At 44.5% G+C, this 21591-nt stretch overlaps 1 protein-coding gene across 3 annotated transcripts in view; it reads left to right on the top strand.

Annotated features, from left to right (window-relative positions):
• Positions 1–21591, top strand: part of LOC129831252 (nectin-2-like) — a 93230-nt gene that overhangs the window by 68091 nt on the left and 3548 nt on the right. For 2 of the 3 annotated variants that reach the window (XR_008755689.1, XM_055894456.1), the window contains exons 7-9: positions 3202–3340; positions 3509–3566; positions 8801–8896. Coding sequence is in view for 2 of the 3 variants with exons in the window: in XM_055894456.1 (XP_055750431.1) it covers positions 3202–3340; positions 3509–3566; positions 8801–8896 (293 nt within the window). In the remaining variant the exon portion in view is untranslated. Of the gene's footprint in view, positions 1–3201; positions 3341–3508; positions 3567–8800; positions 8897–9380; positions 12303–21591 lie in introns of those variants that run through there. The other variant, XM_055894454.1, reaches the window with a different exon arrangement.

The following is a 21591-nucleotide window of genomic DNA, read 5'->3' on the forward strand; positions in this document are numbered from 1 at the left end:
GGATGCCTAGTCAGTTGTACAACTGAATGCATTCAACCGAAATATGTCTTGTGTATTTAACCCAACACCTCTGAATCCGAGAGGTGCGGGTGGGGCTGCCTTAATCGACATCCACGTCTTCGGCGCCCGGGGAACAGGGGGTTAACTGCCTTGCTCAGGGGCAGAACGACAGCTCTTTATCTTGTCAGCTCGGTACTTCGATTCAGCAACCTTTCGGTTACTGGCCCAACGCTCCTACCCGCCAGGCTACCTGCCGCACGGGTGTGTTTGTGAGTGTTACCATGAGGCGTCACGATCCAATGACTTTTGGATCAACTGTCATCCCTGGCGGTGCTAAAGGTCTCTGTGTGTGTTGCGTTGTACAGTTCACTGGTGAGCAATGGGGTAAGATAAGATGTATGCTTGTGGGATGCTAACGAGCCCATCAGTGAAACACTCCTGCAAGACTGTCCTCCAATCACAGATGGCCCTGCAAAGTGGATAGTGTGTGTGTAAGAAGGAGAGAGGGCTTGACTCGATGGTGCAGGCGGGAAGCCGGGAACACACTAGGTCACTAAGATGGCTGGGGAGAGAGAAAGAGGGAGGGACGGAGAGTTGGATAGAGAAAGGGAGGGGTAAAGAAAACACTTAGAAGAGGGGGAGGTTGCTGTCAGTGGTAATTCTCTGTTGCCCTCGAAGCACAAGGCAGTAAGGAGCCGAATAATGTTTCCCCCTGTCGACAGATTTTCAACTTCATATCTCCATTATCGTTATCTTTGTGAAGCTTTTAGTCTTCTCTCTCCCTCCTTCTCCCCCTCTCCATTCTTTGTCCTTTCTTTCACTCATTCGCTCCCCGTCTAGCTCCAGCACTTACTGTACAAGTTTGTAATGGTTAGTTATTAAACTAAAAGGTAATTATGTAGTATTTGAATGTATCCATTTTTGAATGTATCAGTTTTCAGTCAGCTAGAGGCAAGATGGTCCTAAAAGGGCTGTGTGTGTGTGTGTGTGTGTGTACCGCTGTCTGACTAAGAGAGAACATTTCGGAGCTTACTTGCCAGTGAAGGGAAAGTGAGCAATGGAGCGCGAGAGAGATGGAGAACGAGCGCTAGAGAGAGATGTTCCAGTTGGGAGTTTTGCGGAGGAGTGGAGCAGCAGAATGCCAATGGCGATGAAGGCCCGGCCGACTGTGAGTGGTTGTTTCGCGAGTTGTTCCTCCCTGTCACTTAAACCGTATCCCATGGAGACGGAGGACCTTTAAAGTCTGCCTCTTGGCCCCACTGCAGGGTCTTCGCACCCCTATCACTCTCTTCTGCCCTCCCTCCTAGCACCATCCTTCCCTCCCATCTCTCTATCCCTCCATCCTCCCACATTTATTTATATATGAGACACATTAATATGTGACTGTGTAGCATGTGATGGAGTCGGGATAGTCTCATTCTTTCAATCTGGGCTGACAGGATAGTATCACGCACTCAATGCCTCCCCTCTTTTTTGATTCAGTTTGTAAAAGCTAGCTATTCTGTGTGTGGTAAGTGACTCAACTGGAAGGGATATGCTGTAGAATATGTTAGGATGACTGGCTAGGTGTGTGTCTTAGTGTGTGTGTGTGTGTGTGTGTGTGTGTGTGTGTGTGTGTGTTTGTGAGTGCTAAGAGGTTTGTCTATTCTCATCACATCTGTTATGTGAGCTAATAAGTCTTCATTGAGCTCCTCTCCACCACACCCCAGTCTTATATCCACCCTGACAAAATCTGTTCTCATTCCTTTCTCTTTCTCTCCCCCCTGTCTTGGCCCTTGTTCTCTTGCCAAGCCACCCCTTGTTCTCTGTATCTTTACCCTCCTTTTTCCAGCCAATCCAATCCTCTGTTTCTCTACATCCTTCCCTCAGCCCACTCCATCCTTCAAACAGGGTTATATTCATTAGGCACTGAACATAAGAAACAGGGGTGGGACTTTCTGGACTTAACTAAAACAAGCTGTTGTTATTGCTCTTCTGTCAATTGTTTTAAGGGGTTTGACTGCTGTTTGCCCTAATGAATACAACCCAGTTAATTTCCTCCGTGTTAGATGGCTTGTTTTTGATGCAGTAACTAACATGACTCATTATTTATTGAAAATACAGTTTATCAGTGGAGAACATCAATGGTAAACGCTGCGAATGTAAACTTTGATATCCAGCACATCAGATAAACGGCTAGGTTACCCACAGAGGGATGCCAATAGGCTGGGGGGGGGGGGGGGGGGGGGGGGGGGGGGCTTCTGTCTGTATAGATTTCTGTGTGTGTCTGTGTGTGTCCACGTATCCAGCTGTGAGAATGAGAGAGAACAATTTAGGACCGAGACAGCCCTGGCCACTACCCCATCTTTCTCTCGCTCTCTCCCTCCCTCCATTTCATGTTTTCGTGATAATAAATGATTGAAGCTGGCCGATCTCTTTTCAGTTGTGACTGGCGTTGTTTGTATGAGGGTGCATCTCTGGATGTGTCCCCGGGCGTAGATTCAGCAGACTCCTCTACACACACACCTAACAGATGCGTGGGGCTGCACCACTCCCAGTGGAATCACCCATATTTGGAATCTTTGATATGGATGCAAGCCTAGCCGGAGGGAGAATCGACAAAGTAATGTATATTCTCACTCACTATCAGCAGTGAGACTTTAGCTTGGCAACAGCACACCATGTGGCCGCAAAGAGAAAGTACACCATTATTATCCTCAATGGGATCTTGTCGCCCCCAGTGGCCATCTGTGGAAACTGCAAGCTGGTTAAAACCAACGTAATGAGAGGCTTTTACATTCAATTTAGACGCCTCACTCAGCCTCAGTGCCCTCTGGAAATCACAAACACAGACATAATTGAGCAAGGAGGCGGAGGTCTACTTGGAACATCGTCGGATGATAAGATGTCTGGCAAGGATTAAATGCCTAACAGGGCTGATTTCCTCGGGTGTATTCAGTGATGAGAAACGTTCTGGATGTTGCAGATAGAAATAGAATGACCAATCATATCTGTTCTCTGCGATACATATCTATCCGAATGTCCTAGAACATCCTCCTGAACAGGTCCCTGTTCTTCAGTTCAGCTGTTTTCATTTAAAACTTCTGATTGGATTCTGATTCTAACACATTTTCCCAGCCCTTATCTCTGTCACAAGGAGTTATGACACATTCATTTGAATTGGTGTAAGTCCTAAGTCCTCCGCGTTGTCTTCTCTTTCAGAGCAGCGTAAGATTACAGCAGGGCCGTCGACGGCTGGAATCATCGGAGGCATCATTGGTGTGGTTCTCTTCTTGCTGGCGATCGTCGGCGCTGTCATCATTCTGGTTCGCAAACGCAAGCAGAATGCCGTGAATGGGGAGTGAGTATTCCGCTCCCAGCAAATGTTTCTTTCAATATATGACTTAACAAATACCTATCTTTCCTCCAATCAATGAAGTTTTATTCAGTCCAAAATGAATCTGTTAGGTATGGACAAAGTGAGTAGCACTAACCTCTTCTCCTGCCCTCTCTTCTCTCATCCAATCAGTGGTCCTCCCAAGCACAAGCCCCCTCCCCCTGTGAAGGCCGGCAGCTCCACTGAAATGGTGAGTGGTCCACGTCCCTGTCATTCAGGGCTCATTATTGGTGAAGGTCATAAACAAAGATTATGTATGTAACCACGGTTATGTGAGCTATTGGATCACTCCAGTATGGTATTCTTCTGCTATGCAGGATACATTCTGAGTAAGAATTTCAGATTGGTCTCGGATACCGAGTAGTGCTGTGGCTGACCCCCTTAAATAGCTGCTGCCACAGTACTCCCACCCCATGTCCTCTTCAAGGCGCCGTAGATCACCGACAAGAGGATTGGAGTGATCCAATAGCTCACATAACCGCGGTTACATACATAACCTTCGTTCTGTAGCACTATATTGGATCACTCTAATATGGTATCACAATACCAGATTTATCTGTGAACTAGGCATGGCCAGACAAGAGTAAAATAAGATAATAGGTAATAGCCAACAGGAATGCCACCTTCATGGATAGGTGCTTCAAAGACGCTGACCTGGCCTAGCAAGTGCTGACACCACCACATCAAGGTCTGTTTGGCACTGAACAGGCCTTGGCTGGACGCTGGACGCAGATGTCTAACTCCCTTCATAAACTTGGAGAGCAATGGGTGGCCATGGGTCCCTCCAGGCGATCGTCATGACATGCCAAAATTGCGGCCAAATACACTCGCAAATTGGATGACTCTCGGCCTTCATCAAGTAGTGATTGTAAAAAGTGTAAAACCATTTGTATATCACACGACTCTGGGGCAACATTATGACTCCCACACCAGAATATGTCCCACCGCATTTGATATAATGCGTTGGTCAAAGAAACCCTGGCGTTCTGCAACGTGTTCACCACATTGTCTTGAATGTCTAAACTTGCCCATTTACTTCTCTCGGGCCAAGCCCAAAGCTGGAGGCAGCGCGGATGCCACGGCATCCCCCAAGCCTGAGAGAGCAGGTCGGGTCTCAGTGGTAGCTTCCATGGGGTCCCAGAGAGGAGGCACAACAGGAGGCAGAACCATGGTCGTCAGCCAGTATCAGGAGCAGCCGGTGGCCCTTCAAGCTGACCCTGTCTAGTGTAGCTATGATTAGTTGAAGTGGTGGGAACGCATAAAGTGTCGTTGCCGGGGAATCGTGAGCGAGGGCATCCAAACCCAGAGGGCGAGAGGGTCTGACATCGAGAAACAGCTGGGACAATGAGTGTTCTTCTGAAATGCAAACAGGTCCACCTGTGCTCTCCCGAACAGCTGTAGCACCACCTGAGCATTTAGACTCCAGTCCCCTTCCGCTGGGCCACTTCTCGAAAGCATGTCCGCTGCCCGCAGTGACACCTAGCGGGTCAGAGCCCACAGTAAGAGCTCCAGAGCCATTTCGTGGAGGTGCCGTGATCTCAGTCCCCCCTGTTGATTGAGATACGCCACTACCGTGGTGTTGTCTGATCTAACCAGGGCATGCTTCCCCTCCATGCAGGGCAGGAACTGTTGGAGTGCCAGGCGAACTACCCTGAGCTCCAGCACATTGATGTGCTCGCCACTCCTTTGGAGGCTCCTGCGTCCACTCGCTGCCATGCCTATGAACACTGCCCCCCCAACCCGCTAGCGAGGCATCGGTGCACACTAGCTCCCTGCGGTGGACTCTGTTCAGTGTCACACCCTCCAACAGAAAGGAGTGAGTACTATTTCAACAGAGTCCTCCCTCACACATGCATTCGTCACCGATGGCTGACAAGGTCTGTGTCGTCTAGTGTAGATGATGAGAGTTTAACCATCTCTGGAGTGGCCTGAGGTGAAGGCCCAGCGGAATCAACAGAGAAGCCGACGTGAGTAGGCCGAGTAACTTCTGGCACTCTGATACGGACATGGCTCGTCCAAGCTGGAAACGGTCTAGGTAGGCATGTATCTTCCCCAATCTCACCCGAGGGAGACGTGCTCTCATAAGAGTTGAGTCGATCAACATCCCCAGGAAGATAATCATCTTTGAGGGAGTCATGTTTCTCTTCTCCCTTTTTATGGTGAGGCCCAGGTCTTGAATGTGCTTCAAGATTATCCTTGTCTGCTGTGGCACTCTCCAGCCAGTCGTCCAGGTAGTTCAGCACTAGAATTCCCTGGGACATGATAGGCGCTAGGACTGCATCCATGTACTTTGTGAATGTACGAGTACGAGGCGCCAGTGATAGGCCTAACGGGAGGACTTTGAATTCGTAAGCCAATCCTTTGAAAGCAAACCGGATTTATTTCCAGTGATCTCGATGAACAGGAACGTGGAAGTATGCATCCTTCAGGTTGAGCGTGATGAACCATTAGCCACTCGAGATTGCCTGCTACGCCCATGCTGGCGTGAGCATTTGAACTTGAGCTCCTTTAAACATTTGTTGAGGCCGCGTAGGTCCAGGATCGGCCGAAAGCTGCCGTCCTTTTTCGGGAACTGAAAGATGTGGAGTAAAACCCACTTAGCCGTCCTAGCGGCTCTACCTTCCTGATTTGCGTCCTTGCTCACGATCGAGGCTATCTCTAGGCGGAGTGCCTCCTTCCTCACCGCATCTACCACGAAGTGACCCAGATGCCCCTATAGGGTGGCAGCCAGCATCGGAACTGGAGCTTGTATCCCTCCAGGACTTTGTCCAGTACCCACCTGCCTCTTCCAGTTTGTATTTTGGGCCTGTGAGAGACAGCCAAGGCCGGCTGCCATCACATTGTGCTGCTGCTTATAAGGGTGGTCATGAAGCCTGTCCGTGTGCTGTCATGGCATAAAATGCCAGTTACTATTTTCCTGCCCCTGTTGTCTCGGCTTTGGGTGGAGGGGAACCAAGACGTTGCTGGAGCATCCTCGAGACAACCTGCCCTGTCTTCCAGCTCCTCCAAGTGGAGGCAGTAGGGCACATAGTTGCCAAAGTCTCTGTCTTTGCGCAGTTTTGTAGTCTGCTGTATGATGTTGCCAATCCTTGGCCCAAAGGTGGAACCTGGCATGAAGGGGAACTCCAATAATGTTTTCTGAACTGGCGGTGGCTGTTTAGACTGTGCCAGGCAAAGATGGTGGTGTGAAGTCACCACTGAAGCCAAAGCCTTGCCGTTGGCATGTGCCAAGTCTGTCTGGAGCATAGTGAGCAGCCTTGACACCTCTGTGGCCTCCTTAAGAAGCTTGTCACCACATAACATGATGAAGAGGGTGCCGAAAATGCTTTGCAGCCATTCATTGCTTACTCTTTCAGGTCCTGGTTTGAGCCGATGCACCTTGTCAATGATCTCCTTGTCAGGGAAGATCATGGCAGCCACTTTGTCATCCATCACCGGATAGTGTTCTAGCCCCAAGGAATCTGCATCCCTTAGGTTAGTCCACGGCCTGGTCAGGTTGTCGAAACAGAAGCGCCCTCCAATCTTACTCCAGTATTTGCGGAGAGCCAAAGCGAACTTGGGGCAGATGGGGATAAGGAGCTGCTCAGATGGTGCTTCTTCCAGCTTGATATCAAGAGCGTTAGCCACTCTACCTAAAAGCTCCCATGTTGCTTCCTTCACCACCGGAGGTGCCTCCATAACAGCGCTCCCAGCTACAGATGGCGCTGTGAACTGGGTCGATCCCTGATCTGCTTGGAACACTGAAGCCCTGTCACCCAACTCCAACTTGTCTCTAGGGTGGAGAGAGGTTTGTCGCCATCATCATCCCACCGTAAAGCGTCCACTTCCTCCCGCGGACTTTGCACCTGATGTTCAAGGCAGATCAACTCCTCAGCCATACTGAGTTTGGTGGTGGGGGTTTGGCCAAAGCGGCCAAAAGGGTGCTTCTGCGACTAAGCATTACCCCAGAAGGGGGAATACGGTCATCAGATGGGGAGGACTGTACTGTGGCCTTTATCCCCTCCAGGCGAGCTAAGCACATGCGTACTCCAAAGGCGGCGCAGGCCAGTCTACTATTGGGTTCACCAACTGCTCTCTGTGGGTGTTCGAGCTAGCTGCTCCAAGCTATTGAAAAGCTGCGGGTATACTTCTGCGCTTATACACTCTAACATAGAGTTCCTACCAACCAAATCCTCCCTGGAATGAGCCGAGAAAAGGAAGAGGTGGGAGTAGTGTGGCGGCAGTTATTTACCTTCTCTGCGCTACGGATACCGAATACGGGTTCACTTTCCTAAACAACCGCTGAATTGCAGGGCGCCAAATTCAAAAATATTACTGAAAATATTTATAATCATGCAATCACAAGTGAAATATACCAAAACACAGCTTAGCTTGTTGTTAATCCACCTAACGTGTCAGATTTTGAAAATATATTTTACAGCGAAAGAAATCCAAGCTTTTGTGAGTGTAGCTTTCAATGCTACAACAGCTAGCCCCAAATTAGCATGGTCACGAAAGTCAGAAAAGCAATCAAATTAATCGCTTACTTTAGATAATCTTCGGACATTTCCACTCACGAGACTCCCAGTTACACAACAAATCTTCTTTTTGTTCGATAAATATTACTTTTATCTCAAAAAAACGGCATTTGGGTTGCGCATTATTTTGAGAAAACAAAAGCCGTGTTCCGTTCGACAAATCCCAAAAAGTATCCGAAATGTTCGTAGAAACATTTCAAATGTTTTTTATAATCAATCCTCAGGTTGTCTTTAACAAACATAATCGATAATATTTCAACCGGAGCATAACCTATTCATTAAGAGACAAAAGGAAAATGGGGTGCCCCTCTCTCGTGCGCAGGAAATATTCGCAGGACACTTGACTAGTTTTGAAAAAACTCGTTCATTTTTCAAAATAAAAGCCTGAAAATGTCTAAAGCCTGGTCACAGCCTGAGGAAGCCATTGGAAAAGGAATCTGGTTGATACCCCTTTAAATGGAGGTTAGACGGGCCAGGAAACACAGATTAAAAAAAAAAAAAAAAATTCACTTCCGGGTTACTTTTTCTCAGGTTTTCGTTTGCAGAATAAGTATTATTTTTCTCACAGACAATATTTTGACAGTTTTGGAAAATTTGGAGTGTGTTCTATCCTAATCTGTAAATTATATGCATATTCTACGATCTGGGCCAGAGAAAATGTCTGTATGTTGGGCACGTTATTAAAAGAAAAAAAAGGGAGTCAGTCACAGCACTACCCGGTACATGGGACTAATCTGAAATTCTTACTCGTAATGTATCCTGCCGAGCAGAAGGATACTTTATTGGAGTGATACAATATAGTGCTTCATAACCACATGCAGTAGTGCAGTTCTTAATTGGGATAATGTCTATTGATCGGAGATGAGTGGCCCAGTTATCCGACTTTGACCTCTCCACTACCCCACAGCTGAACAAGCCTGTCACGGACTCAGGGCTGACGGAGTTGACGGAGACCCATCCTTTCAGTAACGTCTACTACGAGACCAGCGGAGAGCCTGTCACGGTAAGAGGACATCCCCCAAACTCTAGGTCGTGATCATTAGGTCACACCAGAAAACAAAAATGAATGTTTCTTGTTGTACTTAAGTCCAGGTAGTTTTACTCCATGTGTTAGTCTGTTGTTTACCATTGGGTGCCTAATGAAGACGACCCTGGACTCTCTCCATATTCACATAGTGCTGCTTAAAGTCATTGATTTACTACCTGTAGGCTACTGTATATCGAAATGTCCTTTAATGAGGGACAACTGGCTGCTTTCTAGACTCTCCAATCAGCCTCGATCAACTTTATCGTCAGATCACTCACCCTTTTTAACTATATTATAACATTCTGCCTCCATGGTACCTCAACAGCTTGACTATTTTGAAAAAATGGATCCTATTGTGAAACTATGAAGCAATGCATGGTCAAGGAGTGGATTTTGCCTACCATATCACGTCTTGAGAGTTCTTGTAGCTGGTTCAAGCGAGGATCTGTTGATGTTACAGGATCTGGATGCGTGCGACGATGACACCGTTGGTGGGGCTGCTAATGGTGGCGGCCCTGCTGTCCTGGAGGACTCGATACAGTATGCCGATGTCGACGACACGCTAAATGACGAAGCCCTGCCGCCGTACTCTGACGCGGACGATCACCATGTCGACGAGCCGCCGTCGGCCGCTGTGGCCCGCGGAGAAAGCTTTGTGTCGGCAGCCATGTATGTTTAGCAGGTGACGTTCAGGTCTCCATAACGACACAACAACAACAACACCGTGCCTCTACTCGGTTACATTGAACAGCACAGAGTCTCTGGAAAGATCGGCTCAACTCCAGCCTCCCGATGTGGTCAAATCCTAAATGCAGTGTTTCCTACTGTTGTGATTCAGGCAAGGTAATATCACCGGAAACATCATTCAAAAATATCACCAGAAAATATCACCCGAAACTGGTTGTTTGAAAGTTGCAATGTTACACCGTCCAGTAAGCATCCTCAGACCAAAATGCCATTTTATGGCAGTATGAACAAAATGATGTTGTCACTGTTTTATAACATTGCAACATGACTCATGTTTTGGGTTCAGTCTAAATTGCAAGAGCTGGTAATACTGCATTATTAGGGTAACGAAATGTGACATCTTGGTTTACAGCGAAGCACACAATGCACACACAATTATCAATGCGCTCGTAATTCCCCCCCACAGGAAAGATTACTGCTTACATTTAAGTCAAATTAAGTTCAAATTATAAGGATTGTATTTTCAGAGTGTCAAAATACACGGCATGTATTGGAGAATACTGCCATTAGTACCATTTTATGTAGATTAAGTGGTTAATATGCTCTCTAATATATGCTGTATATTTTACACATAGCAAAATATGTATTTTAATATTTTATATTTTAGTCTTATTCTAAAGCCTTTTATGTACTGAAACACAAATGTGCAAAACATCATTGATGAACAATTATGTTAGACCGTGTCATGTTGGTCAACGATGTCAAGGTGAACCAAATTATCAATGAACACTGTAAATAGTATTATATTGATGCTTAATATATTGCCGGTTAAATGTCTGCACATAACAATAACTAGTGTAAGTGTTTCCAGAGCCTCTATGTATCGGGGTGTCAGTTTCCGTGTGAAATTGAAAGAAAAAAAAGTGTACATTTTACTTTAACGGGTATTGAAGTTGTCAGTCAATGAATATAAAAACGGTTTGTGGATTTTAGTCCTTATTACTCTGCATGGCATGATCGTGGCTTGTTTCAAAACAGCTGGCTCACTTTTCCCAGGGCTACTTGCAGACACCAGGCTTTATACTTTTTCAATGTTGTCCATGTCTTTGCATTCCTCCATTGTATCGTCTACTTCAAGCACAACACATCGATGTAGAGCAGCGGGGTGGTTTAGGCCAGACAGAAGGCGCACAGCACGCCTTGAGATATCTTTTTGCTGATACATAAGTCAGTCAGCATATGACTATGTTCTTTCCACAGAGTGCTTACTGCAGGGTGCAATAAACAAAAAGTTGAGTCGAACTCTTGCTGAGTCATGGGAACAAATCATTGGTTCTGCGTGTTCCAAAGAGCTTGAGTCGCACAATTCCACGAGGGCATTGATCTGTCAGTGTCACCTCAACAGACACCGAGAGAAGCAAGCCTATACTCACTAAGTACATTAACTTGTTAAATAAATAAAAAAAGACGCAAAGAAAAAGACAGAAACAGGAACAAAAAGCACATGTACTAATGTAGATATGTATGTAAATAAATAGATAGATACTATAGACACTAATGATTGATAGACACAACATAAAAAAAATAGATATACTATATAGATGGTTAAAAGTAGACGGACGGGGTAGACAGACAGGTAGACAGATATACGGACACATGGAGAAATGGATCACAGTAACTGCCTACCCCACTGTTCTTTAGTCCATCATAGTTAGTGCATTACTTCAATATTATACTTTTTTGATGTGACAATCACTTTGAAAGCAACTGTCATTGGCTTTTGGTGGTGATTCGGTCTCTATGGTTTCTTTTAAAGGGAATGTCTGCATGCTGCATGGAACTATGGGTAGCTCAACTTCTTCTCTGTGCAAAAAGAGTCCCGCTGCCATTTTGAAAACATATGGCTGTGGGCGGCGGGCTCGCATAAAGTGCTGCAGTATCAGACAATCACATCTGTATTTTATAGCCCTTACACAGGTCAGAGTTCAAAGGGAAATTAATTGTTCATTGTTTGGTTTTATAAACTGTGATTCTATTTATTTATTTTGTGTATTTTATGTATTTCATATTGTCATCAAATATATTATACTGTTTTGTGTATTGCCTATAAAAAAAAGACTCAAAATTGAAGATGTGTTGATATATTGAGCTTAAAAAAGACAATCATTGGGGCCCCTGGGTTTGTTATTATCAATGACCAATGAGTCAGCAGTCTGTTTAGTTTAGTTCTGTTGTTTTATGCTCAAGGCATCTGCTAACTACTTCTCGCTGTAGCAGGAGTTGCTGTGTGTGTTTGCCAATAAATTAGCCTCCTCCCCAATAGGTTTGATGCCAAAAATACAAACCGTGAATGTTAGCGATAACGCTCATCTGAATCCGGTCTTTTTCCTTCCCTGCTTGTTTAGTCATCTCACATTCATCGTTGCTTTTTTATCACCACCAAGCCAGATGTGCCTTCGTTACTTTATTTTTAGCTTGTTCATTTACACATTTGTTTCTCTTAGAAAATAAAGACAAGATTAAAGAAGAAACATGGGGTAACCTCTGATTGTGGAAAGCCAAACACTTGAGATTGTGATTTTTCTTCTCTCTTTTCTTTCTTTCCCTTTAACTGACATTTTTTTTCTGATGCTTTTTGGGAAACGTATTATATGTTTTACGGATCATTGTCTTGTTCAATAAAATGTAAACTTAATGCCCTGAACTTCTCTCTGTATTCTCTTAAACTTATGAGTCACAAGGCTCCTATTTAAGGCTCCTAAATGACCAACCAACATCAATCAATCAATCACATGTATTTATAAAGCCCTTCTTACATCAGCTGATGTCACAAAGTGCTGTAATTAAACCCAGCCTAAAACCCCAAACAGCAAGCAATGCAGGTGTAGAAGCACGATGGCTAGGAAATACTCCCTAGAAAAGCCAGAGCCTAGGAAGAAACCTAGAGATGAACCAGGCTATGAGGGGTGGCCAGTCCTCTTCTGGCTGTGCCGGATGGAGATTATAACAGAACATGGCCAAGATGTTAAAATGTTCATAGATGACCAGCAGGGTCAAATAATAATAATCACAGTGGTTGTCGAGGGTGCAACAGGTCAGCACCTCAGGAGTAAATGTCAGTTGGCTTTTCTTAGCCGATCATTCAGAGTATCTCTACCGTTCCTGCTGTCACTAGAGAGTTGAAAACAGCATGTCTGGGACAGGTAGCACGTCCGGTGAACAGGTCATGGTTCCATAGCCGCAGGCAGAACAGTTGAAACTGGAGCAGCAGCACGGCCAGGTGGACTGGGGACAACAAGGAGTCATCAGGCCAGGTAGTCCTGAGGCATGGTCCTAGGGCTCAGGTCCTCCGAGAGAGAGAAAGAAAGAGAGAATTAGAGAGAGCATACTTAAATTCACACAGGACACTGGATAAGACAGGAGAAATACTCCAGTTATAACAGACTGACCCTAGCCCCCCGAATCATGAACTACTGCAGCATAAATACTGGAGGCTGAGACAGGAGGGGTCGGGAGACACTGTGGCCCCGTCCGACGATACCCCCGGACAGGGCCAAACAGGCAGGATATAACCCCACCCACTTTGCCAAAGCACAGCCCCCACACCTCTAGAGGGATATCTTCAACCACCAACTTAACATGTGCTATTGACAGCATCACATCCTGTGGCACTATAATGTCCAGTGGTAACTTACACTGATTGCCCTTCGTTGCCCTGGACATCTATGTGCCTGTTACCATTCTATGTCCACCACCCAAGTGATATAGCCTAGCATGAGATCTCAATCAATCAATCAATCAATCAATTTTTTTTATATAGCCCTTCGTACATCAGCTAATATCTCGAAGTGCTGTACAGAAACCCAGCCTAAAACCCCAAACAGCGAGTAATGCAGCTAGTAATGATGGTGATCTATCACCATCCATTTGTTAACCTCTGTCTTAATTAGTGATGTACATCTAAAGCCTGCACATCTGACGAGATGTATTCAGAGTGCAGAGATTGCCCCGTGTTAAGAGTAATTTAACTCAAGTAAAGGAAAATAACATGCTTGAATGGATTGTGATGGAAGATGATTAAATGTTACTAGCAGCAGCTACTCTTCCTGGGGTCCAGACAAAACATGAAACATAATACAGAATGATGTAATACAGAACATCATTAGACAAGAACAGCTCAAGGACAGAACTACATACAATGGGCTTTTCCTGGTTAAATAAAGGTTAAATAAAGGTTAAATAAATAAGAGGTAGAAAGTGAAAGAGGGACAGAAGGAGAGTGGAAGATGGCGTCCTCTGCTGGTTTACACTTGGATCAGCATCACAGATAACATTTTGTAAGCTCCTTTCATCTTTAGCTCATTAATGAAATCGCTCACGACTTTCAAAATTTGATTCCCTGTCTTGCCTAAATTACTCCTGGTCTTGACGAAGAGTTTAATTAGTCTGCTGACACCAGTTAATCAATGCTATCATGACTGAGGATACCACAGGAGGTTGGTGGCACCTTAATTAGGGAGGACGGGCTCGTGGTAATGGCTGGAGCGGAATCAGTGGAATGGTATCAAACACGTGGTAGAGAAATGAACATTCAATTCTCTGGCAACAGCTCTGGTGGACATTCCTGTAGTCAGCATGTCAATTGCTCCCTCAACACTTGAGACGTCTGCAGCATTGTCTTGTGTGAGACAACTGCACATTTTAGTGGCCTTTTATTGTCCACAGCATAAGGTGGACTAATCGTGCTGTTTAATCAGCTTGTTGATATGCCACACCTGTAAAGTGGATGGATTATCTTGGCAAAGGAGAAATGCTCCCTAACAGGCATGTAAACAAATCAGTTTACATGCCTGTTTTAGAAAAATAAGCTTTTTGTGCGTGTGGAACATTTCTGCAAACTTTTATTTTATCTCATGAAACATGCCAGCAACACTTCACATATTGCATTCATATTTTTGTTCTATATATTTCTGTTTTCAGTAATCTGATGAAATGTGATCATTTTCAGCTGGTACAATGTCCAAAATGTCAGCCCCAGTGCACGTTTCAAAGCGTCAGCGTCAGCCACTGTCACAGTTTATTTTACTCTCGCCATGGCAAATTACAGTATATCTGAGGGTTACGTGTGTAAACAGATCCTCTGGAAGCTCAAGCACATACGAATTCAGGAGGATTTAGCCGGTAAAAGTGTTAGGCATCGCTAAGCATGCCGCTTGTCGAAATGGTTGTCATTTTTGAGCTGCTGAGGCAGGCAGGCATACACGTGTTGAAACACATAAACACATCAATCACAGTCATTACTGCAGGGGGTGGCCGGGTAAACAAAGAACCAGTCACAAACTTCTACATGATGGCCTTTAAACAGATTAGTGAGCGTTAAAGGTGCAGTCTGTGATTTGTTTTTCAGCAAAACAGCAGCACGCCAGCCTTGTTTTTGGTATACAGGTGAAGGATGAGGCTGGGGAAATGTAAACATTCCAACGCATCTGCCAATTCATTGATGGCGCTCTTGCTGCAAGAACTGACAGTCCATGACACCCACATAATAATTGTAAACCTACTTTAAAGCTCGAAGTTGTTTACAAAGGCAGTTTACAATGGAGTAAAACAACCTTACATGTTTGGGACTTGATAGAAGAGAGTTGTGCTGAACTCATGAGGCATTTACAAATGATATTATATTTGACGAGAATCAAAGGGTAATGAATTAAAATGATGGATAACAGCTATACATATCACAGATTGTAGATTTGAATGAGAAGGGAACCAATAGGCAGCTAATGCTACATCATCTCCCTTGTGGTGAAGATGATGAAGGAAGTGTCTGACATCAAAGCACCACCAATTATGGTTCGAGCGCTTAGTGATGGAGATTAAATATATTCTCCCAAGTACTACCGGTGGATGTATCAGTAAGTAGGCCATGAGTCAAACAACGCCTCTTCCTTCTCTGAACCACAGGTCAACAAGTTGACAACAAAGTTGCCTACTCCGATCAAACTTATTCCTGCAGATTTAAAAAATGCTTTCCTTTGGGCTTTAGCTTACTGCTATTCCAGATCATAGTTGTGCCTGGTCTTCCTTTTACCGTAACATCCACCTTTCATTAAACGTCACACATTATATATAAAATAATGAATTGATTTTAGTAATTAGGGGATTAAAACACTGTCTGATATGAAGGTTTGTCTGGTATGTTGAAGTGATATATGGGGGCAAAATGTTATTCATTTGATATTCTCACTGTCAATATTTTTCAGTCAAATCGCTCTTGTTTGTGACACCAAATAAACTCTTTGTTAACGTATTTGGGCATGACATTTAAAAAATGCTAAACGGGAGACAATGATTGATCGTTTTTTGGTATGAAAATTGCAATATTAGCCAGTTGTGGCAGTGGCTAATTTAACTAAAACAAAGACTGCTGTCTTTCCTTGTCCATAGCTCTCAAGGTACGGAAAGTATTTTTCCCTCATCAATCTACACACAATACCCCATAATGACAAAGCGATAACAGGCTTAAAAATTAAGAACAGAAATACCTAATAAGTATTCAGACTCTTTGCTATGAGACTCGAAATTGAATTCAGGTGCATCCTGTTTCCATTGATCATCCTTGACATGTTTCTACAACTTGATTGGAGTCCACCTGTGGTAAATTCAATTGATTGGACATGATTTGGAAAGGCACACACCTGTCTATAAAAGGTCCCACAGTTGACAGTGCATGTCAGAGCAAAAACCAAGCCATGAGGTCGAAGGAATTGTCCATAGAGCTCTGAGACAGGATTGTGTGGAGGCACAGATCTGGGGAAGGGTACCAAAACATTTCTGCAGCATTGAAGGTCCCCAAGAACACAGTGGCCTCCATCATTCTTAAATGGATGAAGTTTGGAACCACCAAAACTCTTCCTTGGTCAGGGCCTTGGTCTCGAGTCTTCTTGGGTACAGAGATCCTTGATCAGGGAAGTGACCAAGAACCCAATGGTCATTCTGACAGAGCTCTAGAGTTCCTCTGTGGAGATGGGAGAACCTTCCAGAAGGACAACCATCTCAGGCCTGAATGCCAAGCGTCGCGTCTGGAGGAAACCTGGCACCATCCCTACGGTGAAGCATGGTGGTGGTGGCAGCATGCTGTGGGGATGTTGCAGAATGGGAGAAACTCCCCAAATACAGGTGTGCCAAGCTTGTAGCGTCATACCCAAGAAGACTCAAGGCTGTAATCCCGAAAGGTGGTTCAACAAAGTACTGAGTAATGGGTCTGACTGCTTATGTAAATGTGATCCTTTTATACTTTTAATAAATTTGCTAAAATTTCTAAAAAACTGTTTTTGCTTTGTCATTGTGGGGTATTGTGTGTAGACTGATGAGGGGAAAAAACGATTTAATCAATTTTAGAATAAGGCTGTAATGTAACAAAATGTGGAAAAAGTCAAGGGGTCTGAATACTTTCCGAATGCACCGTATGCATACGTACTTTTGCTGCACCATCCTTTTAATAAATACTACTTTTTAAATGATTTTGTATTTTTTACAAACACCAAATGGTAATAATCTTGTTTACATGTCATCTTATAAGGACTTTGCCATTATACTGAATTCCAGATCAGAGAAACGTGTTACCCAGATAGGTCACCAGAGGGAGCAGTGAACAGCACAATGTTGGGCGCATGTTAACCATTAAGAGGGTGGAGACTGGTTCATCTTCATACCTCATTCTGTAAATGAAAATGTCTGTATGGAAACACCTGAAGGTCATACACACAAGGCTGAAAAGCTTTTATTTCAAGACTGTCATACACTCTTAAGAATCATCCTGGTGATTCACAGCGTACTGAGCTATGAGAGGTCCAGGGTTCAAATCTCAGACAAGCCCCCAAACAGTAGTTTCTTGCAGAAAAACAAATGTTCAAAAATGTGCTATTGCGGTATTGTACACTGTGTTCTGTGGGGAGTAGAGCTGAGACTGGCCCACCATCTCAAGGGATTAACTACTGGCATTAAATCAGAGTTGCCTTGAGGTTTCTATATTGTTTGTGCAGTGGGAATTAAGGGGCTTCACTTGCCCCCTCTCTCACTCTCTCTGTCTCTGTCTCTGTCTCTCTCTCTCTGTCTCTCTCTCTCTCTCTGCCTCTCTGTTTCTGTATCTGTCTCTCTGTCTCTCTCTTTCTCTCTCTCTTTCTCTCTTTCTCTCTCTCTGTCTCTCCCAGGTTTTGGTGTCCTTGATTATTTGGGTCAGGTGTGCTAGTGCTTGTGATGAATTAAAGCCTGCACACCCAGTCATAGTGTTGGAGAAGGAGTGGCAATTGAATGAAATTCTTAAAACATTTCTAGCCTGTCTATATATGGATAATAGGGTTGACGTGTTCTGCTCAACCCTGTCACGCCCTGACCCTAGAGAGCCTTTTTATGTCTCTATTTTGGTTTGGTCAGGGTGTGATTTGGGTGGGCATTCTATGTTATTTATTTCTAGGTTTTGTATTTCTTTGTTTCTGGCCGAGTGTGGTTCCCAATCAGAGGCAGCTGTCATTCGTTGTCTCTGATTGGGGATCATACTTAGGCAGCCCTTTTTTCCCTCTTTCTGTGTGGGATCTTGTTCTTTGTTTGTGTGCAGGTAGTTTGCACAACGAAGCTGGTCGGTCGTTGTATTCTTTATTGTTTTTTCTTTTCTAAAGTTTCACTTTGTCAATAAATTATGTGGAACTCAAAGAACACTGTGCCTTGGTCTCATCCTTCCGACGACACCCGTTACAGACCCGCTCAGTTTCCCACCACAAACACCAGAAAATGGCTACAAAGAGTGGAACCAGCTCACCTGATTTTACTCTATGATTTGACTATTAAAAGGAATAATATTTTAAAAGGAATACGTTTCGCCACATTAAAACGAGAGTTCAGTTCACGCAACAAAAAAACAAGGGCTTTACAATGATGGTGAAACTTGGAGAAATGATTTTATTAAGAGGATTAAAATCTTCCTAAAAGTGACACAGTGACCGAGGGATATGTCAAAATTCCTTTATTCCTATAAAAAATCTGATTTAAGGAATTCTTTGTGGTCTTCTTCAAAGGGTATATTCTATATTAACTACCTGCTGAGCCCCTTGGGTCTCTCACATGAATCAGCCATCTTAACTGCCTATCACAATCCCAGAATTATCTCTCTGTCTCTCTCTCTCTCTCTCTTAATTGAACCAGGTGTCTGTCTCTCTCTCTCTCTTAATTGAACCAGGTGTCTGTCTCTCTCTCTCTCTCTTAATTGAACCAGGTGTCTGTCTCTCTCTCTCTCTCTTAATTGAACCAGGTGTCTGTCTCTCTCTCTCTCTCTTAATTGAACCAGGTGTCTGTCTCTCTCTCTCTCTTAATTGAACCAGGTGTCTGTCTCTCTCTCTCTCTCTTAATTGAACCAGGTGTCTGTCTCTCTCTCTCTCTTAATTGAACCAGGTGTCTGTCTCTCCCTCTCTTGCCCACCAGTTCCTCTTTCCATTAATTCCCTGGCGCCCGATGTGGCGCGGAAACGGCGATTGCGATTGCGATCCCCATGGACACAGCCCAGCAACAGGCTGGCCCATAACATCCAATCAGAGCGCTTGGTGGCTCTGACTCACCTCCAATGGGAGCGGTGGGCCTGATTTCAGCCTGTGAAGGTGAATGCTCAGAGGTGTGATCGTTCACCTCCTCATTGGTCCATCTAGCCGACTGAGCTGAGCTCACCGGGACTGGGCCTCATGCCTTAACATCGCATGGAACATACCAAATGACACTTGTCTGCTAAAATGCCGCTGTTCTTTGAGTAACCTATTCTGTGGTGACAATATCCCAGGTGGAGAGAGAGAGAGAGAGGAGAGATGCTGTATAGTGTGACTAAAGCCATTCCCACAAACCCACTTGCGACCTACATGCAACCACTCCACTGAACGATTCTTCCACAAAACACTTCTTCCCGCTCCTCGTTCGTCTACATATCAGCTCTGCTCTGCTCAACCATTTTCTGTCATCCAGAAGGACAACAACAATGAACGTGTGAACGTAACATTACCACAGAAATCCGACAATAACAATGATCGTGTGAACGTAACATTACCACAGAAATCCGACAACAACAATGAACGTGTGAACGTAACATTACCACAGAAATCCGACAACAACAATGAACGTGTGAATGTAACATTACCACAGAAGTCCGACAACAACAATGAACGTGTGAACGTAACATTACCACAGAAATCCGACAACAACAATGAACGTGTGAACGTAACATTACCACAGAAATCCGACAACAACAATGAACGTGTGAACGTAACATTACCACAGAAATCCGACAACAACAATGAACGTGTGAGCGTAACATTACCACAGAAATCCGACAAAAACAATGAACGTGTGAACGTAACATTACCACAGAAATCCGACAACAACAATGAACGTGTGAACGTAACATTACCACAAAAATCCGACAACAACAATGAACGTGTGAACGTAACATTATCACAGAAATCCGACAACAACAATGAACGTGTGAACGTAACATTACCACAGAAATCCGACAACAACAATGAACGTGTGAACGTAACATTACCACAGAAATCCGACAACAACAATGAACGTGTGAACGTAACATTACCACAGAAATCCGACAACAACAATGAATGTGTGAACGTAACATTACCACAGAAATCCGACAACAACAATGAACGTGTGAACATAACATTACCACAGAAATTGCAAAGCAGCACTACAGCGCCAACTCCAATATTCAAAATAATTCTGAAAGGTATGGCGGAGGTGTTTTCCCATTAAAGGGCCTGTCATATAGCATGATTTGCACCACGGCTCTTGGTTCCTCTACTGTTAAATTAATTCTGTGAGGGGAAACCATTTTAGATAGGGTTTTAAAATGAAGTGCCAGAGGGTACAAATGCGTATCCTGTTGTAATTAGAGCTTGTCTTATCTGGGATGGGAGTAATAGATTGATGGTGCGGCTCAGCAGGCTGAGCTGGGTTGTCAGGGTGATTGACTGGTGCTTGTTATCCATTTCTCTGCTTAAGCTGGACCCATCGAGCTACAGGGAAACATGCAAAGTCCAGTCCTCGGTAGTGCTATGTGTTAAAGATACACTATGGGAGTTCATTGTTGGCACATTTTGGCTTGAAGGTTTGCTGTGTGGTTTATATGCATAATCCATGTCTTATCTCATGAAAACACACAAATCCTTAAGCATGGGTGGAGAGACTTGGGCCTTTTTCTCTCCAATGAGGACCATTTTGCCTGGACAATATTTCTGTCCATTTAGAGGACCCCTTTAAGCTCTAGACCATCCCCAAAGGCAAACGTTCAGTATTGCCTCTAAAACAGTTCCCCAAACGATGGTGGAAGGTTATTTCTTGATCGTGGCAGGAGATTGGGTTGTGAGTACAGATATTGGCATTGTTGATTCGGTCAGTGGCAGGAAGATTCCAGAAGCTTTTGATGGGTCAGAGCACAAAGCATTTTGCGAACCACAGTGTGACAAATATCACCACAATAAAAATAGACAGGGTCATCATCATGGATGGAATGACAAACTCGCAACAGAGGAAGTCAAACCCTGTGTGTGGATATACTTGGAAAAAAAGGGGCGAAGAATAACAGGGATGGCACAAAAATGAGAGATATGTTGAAGAAAGACAAGTCTGAAAGACTGTCGACTGATATAGGCAGACACAGTACCGTCTCTTATAAACAAGAATCCACCCCATAGTAGGGAGACTTACTTCACACAGGAGACAGACAGACAGTTAGACGCACACTATCAATACCCCGATAACGCTCTTACACAAGACAAATCTCCAGGCATTGTAGTCCAAGTACAGCTAGTGTTCGTCCCCATTAGCTGTGGGAGCCATGGTTCATCTCAAGGTTTTGCCCAACAACACGCCGCTGCTCGCTCCAATGGAGCTCCACATTGACGGATGGGTGTGTCTTCCTGAGGAAGGTCGCCCCA

This window comes from Salvelinus fontinalis, chromosome 32, assembly GCF_029448725.1.
Source record: "Salvelinus fontinalis isolate EN_2023a chromosome 32, ASM2944872v1, whole genome shotgun sequence".
In the NCBI taxonomy this organism is placed as follows: Eukaryota; Metazoa; Chordata; class Actinopteri; order Salmoniformes; family Salmonidae; genus Salvelinus; species Salvelinus fontinalis.